Here is a 10,167-nt window from a genome sequence, read left to right as displayed (position 1 = left end):
AAGATCCGACTTTTCTGCAGATGGTGCAACACCCCGCATCCCACCCCCGTAGATGGTGCTGTGCGGGGAGCCAATACTGGCCAGACTGGACCCTGGTGGTTCTTGCCAACCGTGTAGATAAACAGGAATTGATACAGAGCAGCTCCATGATGGAAGTCTGTTCAAACAAAGAGGGGAGAGGAGAAGGGAGGAAGGAAGGGGGGGGGCAACAGGCTCGTGTTCCATAGACGAACCCCGCCTCCCCGCCCCGGTCCCATGGGATTCTTCCCCTCTGTCACGAATTCTTGATCCCTCTGCCTCTTCCGTTTCTCGCCCACCTCTTGTCATTTACTCAGCGCCTCATTCCGGAATGCTGGAAGGATTAATGAGACACGCCTGGCAGAAGGGTGCTCACGTTTATTCACTCTGGCCCCCCACTGTTATTAATTCTTACAATTTCCCTGCACTAAATTAACCACTCAGATGTCAACAATTCTGAGCCTTCCTGCCAGCAAAGAGACAAGAAATCACATATTCAGGTGACGGAAGGACCCAAGTGGATTTATAATGGTGTGAATAACAGGTAGCTTGATTTACCAAAGCTTCGAGATACTTAAGAATTCATATAAAAGGATTTGGGGATTTTGAGAATACATGTCTTCCAGGGGTGGGGATGGGGGTAATTGATTATGCTGACAATTTCTATAAGTCAAATTCTATTACTCTGAGGAACATTCACAGATGTGCTTCCGTGAGAAACTTCTAAGTAAAAATAGGAACTCGGGACTAGTTCAGGGCAAACTTTGAAGACTGTATCTTTGCCTTGTGTGAGTTTAGGATTTAAAAAGTTGTCTATATACTTGCTTCTTTCCACTTGGCCTCTCAATAAGGCTGTGCGGAAGGCAGGGGCCAGTGACCACATCCATTTATAAACGAGGAAAGTGAGGCTCAGTTTAAGGTTGGTTCCCCTCGGGGATTTGGTGGCAAAGCCAGGTCTCCAGACCGAACAGCCCCTTCCACTGGGCTTCCCCGGCCTGCAGACTGGGCAGGTGATAGGCCCCGTGCCTAGAAAGGCCCCTAGCTTGGTTCTACTGTTGCCGTCTTGAAATTCTCAATAATTTTGACCCAGCGTTACCCAACCAGGTTCATTTTACCCGACGCACAAGTGAAAATGCTAAGACTCCAAGGTTTGCAGCAAGGAAAGGGTTTACTCACGTGGCAGCCAAGCGAGGAGATGGGACACCAAATCCCGGATGCCCCTCTTGAAGGCAAGGGGCTTGGGGTATTTGGGGACGACGAAGCAGGGTGGTCTGAGGCGTGGGGGGCGTGAGCAGTGTGGAGAAGGTGGTTGGAAGAAGGTACTTGTCAGTCTGCACAGATGTAACCAAGCTCCAGGCCTCTGCACGTTAAAACATGGAGGTGCTTAGCATAATCGGAGGGTGGAGACTTGAGCCCTCTGACGTCAAAGGTCACCGAGCAGACGCTCACACATGCCCAGTTGGAGGGTTGGTGGTCTTATCCAGTCTTAACTGGCTCAGCTTGAACTAGACACAGCTGACTCCAAGTTCTTGGCAAACAACTTGGACAAATCTCTTATTCTTTAGGCTACCTGCCCCTTGGAGGACAAGCACGTTTTTTGTAGCAACAATTAAAACGACCTTGATGGTGAAAGCAGGTTACAGGTGTAATGGATTCAATTAATGATGACCCACGGTTTCACCAGGAGTCCTGCATTTGCATTTTGCACGGGGCCCTGTAAACCCCGTAGCCCATCCTACCCACAGTTCCATGGGCTCCCCTTCTGTTCCTCCGCCCAGATGCCAGAAACGCCCGCCACACTGGGGCTTTTGCTCTCCCAGCTCCTGGGACTCCTCGGCCCTCCTCCTTCTCTCTAGATCTGCAGCAGCTAAAAGGGCTGAGAGTCCAGGAGGAGTACCCCCCATGCACACTGGCAGCTCCTCCTGTGCGGCTTCACATCCTACAGGATAAATCAGTACCCAAGTCTATCAGTTCATCAAAGTCAAAATTCTCTAAAATGTGTTTAATTAAAACAAGAGTCTCTTGGGCCTTCTCCGATTAGATGTGATCAAACCCACCCAGAATACTGGATTTCTCTTGGCTTTTAGGCTGGGTCTCTTTGTCCAATTCCCTGCCTCTGATGGTCTCCAATTCTTGACTCAAAAGGGAGGGAGGGAGAGAGAGAGGGAGCCCATCGGAAAGGCTGCAAAGGTCCACTGTTGGCTGTTGGCTATGACCGTCCTCTCGCTGGAATCCTGCCCAGCACGTGTCTGTGCCTCTGGGGACAGAAGACAAAGCTATGCATCGCTACGAAGGTGACCAGGATGGTGCCGGGGGAAGGAGCCAACACTCTCCCCAGATTTATCTCTTCCCAACCACCCCGAATGTTCTATCTTCCTTGGATGGTCTCCAGATCCCGCTCCTTCCTTAAAATCCAAGCAGCCCCCTCACCCATCTTTTGCTCCACAATTGACTTTAGATGAATCTACTTCCGGAACCATAACTCTTTTCTGTCCTCTCCAGAGGCCCACGGAAAACTGACGTGTAACCATGCATATCACACCAGCGAGAATAACCCACATCAGAGCAAACTTTGAGATTTTTTTTTTATTATGCATTTGACAGTATTTTCTGTGGTAGCACAATGAATAAATTTCTCTCTGAGATATCGTCTTGCCACAGAGACAAACAGTGCACAGGTGTTTAAAAAATGTGATTCAAGCCCTAAGGACTATGAGTGGGACTCAGAACACAAGTGAACATCTCTCTATGTACAGAGGCTTTGCGTTGAACACATCCGCCAAAAAGAGTTGACACAGAGAACAGTTTCACAATAAATAATCGCTTCTCTAAACTGTACCCCATCCTGCTGGCAAATCAGTCCCTTCCATTTCCTTGGGACACTCACTTTTATACCTGTAACGCTTAGGATATACTCATCGAAAATTTAGCATTTGGTCAAGGCTAGCACCCCGGCATCCACCATCACATCAGGACCTCGGCAGGCACTCAAAATGCCGGCTCTTATCTCTCTGCCGTCGGGGGAGAGGGCGGCCTCTCCCCATCCCCGTGGATGACTAAACACTGCATCAGCTTCAGACGCTCAGCAATCCCAGTGTGGCCGCTAGAGCACAGCTGAAAGAGATTGCGAACTGTCAGGTGTTACAATTCCCAGTTGTTGCCAATTACATAGATAGAGATTTACATAACTTACAAAGCGTTTGTGTTTGCAGCTTATTTTGAAGCCATTCCCCCGAAGATCCACATTTCTTCCTGAAAACAAATATCACCTTAATAGCCTTGAGCCTTGTGCCTTTACAGTGGCTTCCAGGCAACTGGGTCTATTGTTCATCATCTGCCTGTGAAGGGCAGAGAAGTCTCTCTGCTGCAAGCCAGGGGGTTCAAAACACGCAGGTGTTAATTTCCTCCTTCTCTTATCACAAACATCAAGGTTTCTTCTTTCTTTCTTCTTTCTTTTATTTATTTAATTTTTTGGAGATACATTCTTTTAGTGGCACCAAGCACAGCTGAAAATGCCTGTCTAAATCCTCTAAGCCTCAAACTCATCAAACCTGTACAGCTGTGATCTGCGTCTCAAGTTGACGCCCGGCGACCTCAGTGGCTCACACCCCATGCCTGCCCCATGTGAGGGCTCAGACGTCGGCATGCTCCTGCCAGGGCCTGCATCTGTTCCAACATGGGCAAGGGTTTACATTTGCAAAGAGTTAGCTTGAAGTCCACTTATTCTCCAAGAGAAGTGGCTTTGCAACGTGCCATACCTCTCCACAAACAATTTCCTGCATGAAACCGGAGCCCTGGGCGTCGGGCCCCAGGGCACAGCTGGGATCGTTTTACCCATTAGGGAAACTGGGGTCTTTGGATGGGGCATTCTTGGGGAAGGGCTGTATTGTTAAGTGAGGACCCTTTGAGTGGGTTTTCTCCCCCAGGCAAAACTCGTTTCTTGTCCTCAAAGAGGTGGAAATGTGAACCCAGCAGGAGCCATAACTGAGGGCTTCCTGCTGCAGGACCCCTCTCCCAGGGGGCTCCTGAAAGGGCAGGCAGAGCCCGGGAGGTGGGGAGGTCCACTGACGGGGCAAGCATTTGATGGTGGAGGTCTAAAGCCTACTCGCTTTGTCTGGCCTTGACTTTTAACCTATCTCGGAAAAGGGGGGCAAAAGAAAAAAAGAGAGACCTGTTTCAAAAGAAGAGCTCTCTGCTGGCTGAAAAGAGGAGACGTCTCCCCAGCCTATCTCTAGCCTGTTCCCTGTTTTGAACGGAACCTCCTCGCCAGAGCTTCTAGGCAATTTCAGAGCCTGCCATCCGTCTGGGAAGGTGTGAATACAATCATCACTGCTGACGTGGCCACGGCGAGTTCTGTCTCCCACGGTCTGGTCCCATCATTGATGACCATGCGCTCAGGATGGCAGCAGCTTCCACTCTGAGAATGTCAATCTGGAGATTACTAACTTGAGTCTTGCAAGAAAGTAGGGACCGGGCTTATAAGGAAAGACTTTTTCTTCCCAAATAAAGCGTCTTACAGGAGCTTGACATGCATCGTAAAGACCTAGAAGAAGCACCTTTCCAGGCCCCCGTGGGACATCTGTGCCACCGTTCTCATCTCCCGAACATCCAACAGAATGATAACACCAACAGCAAAAGCAACCAGTGCTTTTTCTGTGCTGGCCTCTGCTGCCTTCCTAGAACACACCCAGCACAGCACATTCCTACCACAGGGCCTTTGCACTTACCCTTCTGCTGCCTGACATCCCCTTCCCTTTCTCCTCCCTCTGGCTCACCCCTCCCCACTTCCTCCAGTTCTTTATGCCAGTGTCACCTGGCCAGTGAGACCACCCCTGTCCACCCAAAGTGCAACCAGCCCCAACACTTCCTGCCCCCAGCCTGCTTCCTGGTCTCCTTCACATGCCCCACTCCGTGTTTAATGTATTGGTTTGCTATCTTTTTCCCCCACTATTTAAGTGCCGGGAAGGCTGACCTTCTGCCTTATTCCCTGTGGTGTCCCCAGCATCTAGGACGGCGCCCTGCACATCACAGGTGCTCAACAAATCTTTGCTGAATTGAATAAATGCCACGATGGATGGTGGTTTTAATCACGTCCCTCCCTTGCTGAGAAGGGTTTGGTTTTGGGGTGAGGAAGAGGAAGAGGCAAAGTGGGGGCCCCGCTGGGGCCTAACTCATGCTCTCCTGGGGTCTGTCTCTGCCTCTCCTCTGCATTTTTGTTGTGGATGCTGACAGAACCCTCTCCAGACGACTCAAAGCAATGTGCCACCAATTTGGAAAGCCTCCTGGACACTAAACAGGGTTTAGTCCTCCCTTGATCAGACCCTGTAGGACCCCAAGCCCCCCGCCAGGCCATTACTGTGAACATCAATTACCATCCCATTGCAGATGTGTAGGCGACCCAGTAATAATGATTTCTGATTGACTGAATGACAGCTGGGCTGCAGGAAACCCTCAGGATCATACAAAAAGACAAGTGGGTTAAAGAAAAAAATTCCTAAAATGAACTGGAGGACTCGGAGGGCCTGGTGCCCAGCTGCTGTAATTCACCTCTGTCCAGAATCAGCTGCTGAAAAGAAGAAATGATTCTTTTTGTAGAGACCACCAGTTGCTATGGGAGCAGAGGGGCAACATGGGCACCGATAGATGAGCCTGCAGGGGCTCTGGGAAGCAGTGATCGGTGAGATTTGTCCAGACCTGGTGAAATCCAGGGCTGGACATCACTGCTCAAAAGCTACAGGGACCTCAGGACTCAGCTCCTAAGACGCAGGGCAGGCTGTCCACAGCTTTAGGCTGTTCTGTCCCCAGGGGTGATCTACCAAAAGCACCATTGCCCGTGGATGCCCACCACACGCCGTGTCCCGCTGGCGGCCCGCACAGACCAGATGCGCCCCACACGTCCTCTGTGCCCCCCCATATGGCAGCAGCTCAGAAAGCAGCTTCACCTCCTTGGACGCACGCCCCCGGCAGCACCGCTGGCCTGCTTTCCTGCTTCTTTGTCGGGTGTTTGTGCCGTCCTTGAATTCCTGTGGGGAGAGGGGGCTGGTTTGAATGAATCAACCCACATTTCCACATGGCTGGGTCTTCAGCATCCAGCTAGGAATGATTTCCTCTTCCCACTAACATGAGCGCGGTCCCCCAGGTCCGCATCTCAGGCACAGTTTCTGAAGGCTGAGCACATGGTGGGTGGATTCCTACCAGAGTCCAGCCTCCACCCACACTACTCAGTTATTCATCAGATGTTAAGGAGCCAGGAAGAAAAATGTGGTTGGTGCTGGGGTTTCTGGACAGCAGATCCTGGGCCCCTGGCTACCACAGCACCTGCCGCATAGAAAGCCCCCCTGCTTGTGCGTTTCACTTGCTCAGGAAGCACCTGGAGGTCCCATCCCACCAGCAATGGCTCTTGGAAGAGGCTTTACAAGGCAGCTCTGCCTGGCGGGGTTGATGGGTCTTGGCCCAAAGTAAAGAAAAGGAGGAGCAAGGGGCATGAGTAGTAAAAACCAGCTTAAGTGGCTACACGGGTCGAACCTAGGGTCTGCTTGTTTATTCAAGTCCACATTGACTCACAAGCTTCTCTCCAGCAGTTAGAGCAGACTAGAGGGTCTCAAACTCGGGGGCCTGGGGGGCCACCAAGTAAGATGATGAGTGACACAGGTGAATGGACATTGCATGGCCCCCTCGAACCTGAGTGGCCCTCATTTGGTTCCAGCCTATCTGGCCAAGAGGGGATGTGGGCTGGTGAGACCAGATGGTCCCATTTGCTACTTTTGGAGAAGCTTAAAATATGCATTTGTTGAGGAAGGGGGTGATTCTGCAATTTTAAAGTGTTGGCAACTTATTCAAATTTTGGCAAATTGCTGTGCAGTCCAGAAGAAATACGTCTGGAGACCAGACATGGCCGTGGCCACGTTACAGGCCTTGTTTTGAAAGGCAGTGAAGGGATGGGGCTGCTGCACCCTCTGCGCGCAGCCCGCGCCCCCACCCCCGCCCGCAGGACCGCATCGGGCGGAACAGGCAGAGCCCTGCTGCACCCACATGGCCCAGGGCAACCGATCTCTGGAAATGCAGAAAGCCAGGGAGGAGGCTCATACCCGCGGGCAGCCGGGGTCCAGGTGCAGAAATGCACGCAGGCGGCGTCCTCGCTCTCCGCACAGGCGCAGCGCGGCGTCCCCTTCGACGGCTGTGAGCTCCGCGGAAATGTCCCGGCCGACCTCCTGCCCCGGAAGCTGCCTCTGTAGTTGGACAGCCCATAGGGCACAGTCCGTCTGCAAAGGGCAGAGAAAGGTCAGGGCCACGTCTGGACGAACCGCCCCAGCCTCTGTGCTCATGGAGCTGGTGAGAGCGTCCGAGATGATGGGCCTGGGTATGAATGAGGCAGGTGGTGCAGTCCTGTCCCAGGAACTGGTGTCCACACCGCCCCCCTGCACCTTGGGCCTTGGGAAGACTCTGGAGTGAATCCGTCATCCCCGCTACCCCGTACTCCCCAGGCAGTGGGCTGGGGCAGCTGAGATGGAAAGATGGGGAGGCCCTGGGGGAGATGGACAATGGCCTCCCTACATCCTCCCAGCAGCCAGCCCTCTTGCGGAGGGAGCAAGCAGACGCCGGGTGGATGCGTTTAAAATCTTTTCAAGACCCAACCGTGGCCAGCACACCTCCCAGCCTGGGTCCTTCCAGGGCAGTTCTGGTTTTCCTTCCAGCACTCAAACCCCTGACATGGACATTCCCGCTGCCCCGAACGCTGGTCCCAGCTTTCATGCTTGAGCCAGTGGCACCTGAGCCTGGCCATCCAGACCAGTAAGACGCCTTCCAAACCCACAGCCCAAGGCCGGCCCTGGCTCCCGCCCTGCTGGCCACCGAATTTCTTCTGTGCGCACATCATGTTTATAGTCTGTACTAACTGGAATAGGACAAATCCAATTACGGCCATTAGAGACATATCCTGGCCCCTGAACACGGCTTCCTCAAAGCCACAAACGTCAGAGGAACCCTCTGTGCCCTGTGAGATTCAGCCGAGGACAGAACTGACCTTGGGAAAAGTCTTCTTATGAAACTGTTTACCCATTTCATTTATGGTTGGAGCTGGGATGAGGGTGATGGTGTCATTTGAAACAATAAATGTTTACATCTGTTTCTGATGCTCGTGTCCATCCAAACCATTGCTCTCCAGGGATGGGAGGACACTGCCAGGCAATTCAGTGGGAAAAAGTTAAAAGCATATGCTTAATTCATTAGCACTACTGAACAGGATTTGGGGGACAGATTGCTAATAACTAGAGGAAACACGTGTGGCCAAAAGTTACTTTTCCAATAAGTCTTGGTTTTCCTCCTAGTTCCCAAGATCAACCACCTTGGCTTCTGTGAGCCCCATGGAGTATCACCAATCATCCACCTCAAAGGGGGCTCTGACATTCTCTGTGCGTTTTCAAAATAGCATCAAATTGAATTTCCTTTAATTTGAAACACATGCCATGGAGCCTTTCTGGGGTGGTGAGGGCAAAGTGCGGGGGGTGCCCCATTGCGACCTAATGCTTGGAAAGGACCTGCTCCCTGCTGGGCAGGAGACTGGAGCTAAGAACATAACCCCATAACCCCACCCTCTTTCTCTTTTCCCCTCTCCCCACTCCCCCCCACCCAAGTGAGTTGAGAAATGGCCTCGTATGGCTTCCCTGGATCCAAGCAGGCCCAGTACTGAACAGTCTGTGCTCACAGGATGCAGAAAGCAAGCGGGGGCCAGGCCCCTTCTGAGCTGAATCTTGGCTAAAACCCCATCTTTTCTCAGGAATGGGAAATAGGGGTGGGGGTGAGGTTGCAAAACAATACAGACATTGTGGTGAGGCAGGAGTTGGCTAAAGGTATAGATTTCCAGTAACAGGGCCACATTAAATCTCTAGGTGTTGACATTAAACCCACACCCCCATTTCTTGGTGAAAATTACACACAAGGAATAACAACTAAGGCTCCCATTTTTCCATCAACAGCAAGACCTGCAATTTTGAAAATTGCTGTCAGTGGATCAGGCATTTGTGTGCGCAGAGCCACTCAACTTTGCAAACGCACCAAGTGTTTTTAGTGAGGAAACAAGGCGACGTGGTAATTGGTAATAGAGAACCGCTAAGCGCTTTCCCAGCAGCCTCGTGGGAGGAGCTAGTATGCAAATGAGCCCTTGTAACTTTCCAAGAGTGCTTATGGAGGCATGAAACCCCTGCTCCAAGCCCCAGGTGCTCAAGGTGTGCACTCCGCTGGCTGACCTGGCAGCCGGTGGGGGATGACAAAATCTATGAACCAGAGGACACAAGAGATGGTCCAGACCACAGATGGCCCACCCCGCATCAAGAGTTCCAGGTCCAGTGAAGGCCCACCTCCCATAGGTCAAAAATTTAAAGGTTTTGAAATCAATCTGATAAGTGGTTAAATAAGAGAGTTCAGCTTCAAAACACCTTGGAAGTTGGAGCTTAATTTTAGGATTCTGGGGCTCCTTGGAGTTCCATGTTGGAACATGGCAGCACAAGGTATATTACCTTCCATCCACATGCAGCCCAAGCTCCATCTACCCCCCTTCCCACAAGCAGCTGTCCCTTGACCACCCTGTAGGCCTTGGGAGATGTGCTGGAGCCCTGTTCTGACCGTGGGTATCAGACCCTGGATGTGGGCTCAGGGACATCTGAGTAGAGGGATTCCAGGATCGTGAATGCCTGGAACATGGTCTAGAAGAAGGGGTATATGGCTTTCAGTCTCACAGACTCCTTGCAATGGGGTGGGAGATATGGCCAGAGGAGGGTCAGAGGCACCCTCTACGCCACAGGGCCAGGGCAGGTGTCTTTCTTTTTTCTATATATATGTGTATTTTTTTAATTGATTAATTAATTAATTTATTTTTGGCCACGTTGGGTCTTCATTGCTGCGTGCAGGCTTTCTCTAGGTGTGGCGAGCAGGGGCTACTCTTCGTCGAGATGTCTGGGCTTCTCGTTGCGTTGGCTTCTCTTATTGAGGAGCACGGGCTCTAGGCGCGCGGGCTTCAGTAGTTGTGGCTCGCGAGCTCTAGAGCGCAGGCTTGGTAGTTGTGGTGCAACGGGCTTAGTTGCTCCGTGGCATGTGGGGTCTTCCCGGACCAGGGCTTGAACCCATGTCCCCTGCATTGGCGGGCAGATTCTT

General features: G+C 51.8%; 1 protein-coding gene across 1 annotated transcript in view; it reads right to left on the bottom strand.

Annotated features, from left to right (window-relative positions):
* Positions 1-3,092: 3,092 nt before the first annotated feature.
* The window catches only part of EDN3 (endothelin 3), a 22,374-nt gene continuing 15,299 nt past the window's right edge, over positions 3,093-10,167 (bottom strand). The window contains exons 3-5 of the mRNA XM_007449471.1: positions 7,107-7,280; positions 5,961-6,041; positions 3,093-3,132 (exon numbers count right to left, since the gene is read on the bottom strand). Coding sequence (XP_007449533.1) covers positions 3,093-3,132; positions 5,961-6,041; positions 7,107-7,280 — 295 coding nt within the window. The remainder of the gene's footprint in view (positions 3,133-5,960; positions 6,042-7,106; positions 7,281-10,167) is intronic.

This window comes from Lipotes vexillifer, unplaced genomic scaffold, assembly GCF_000442215.2.
Source record: "Lipotes vexillifer unplaced genomic scaffold, Lipotes_vexillifer_v1.1 scaffold524, whole genome shotgun sequence".
Taxonomy (NCBI): Eukaryota; Metazoa; Chordata; class Mammalia; order Artiodactyla; family Lipotidae; genus Lipotes; species Lipotes vexillifer.
The sequence above is the reverse complement of the archived record's forward strand: the minus strand, read 5'-3'. Positions and strand labels throughout refer to the sequence as shown.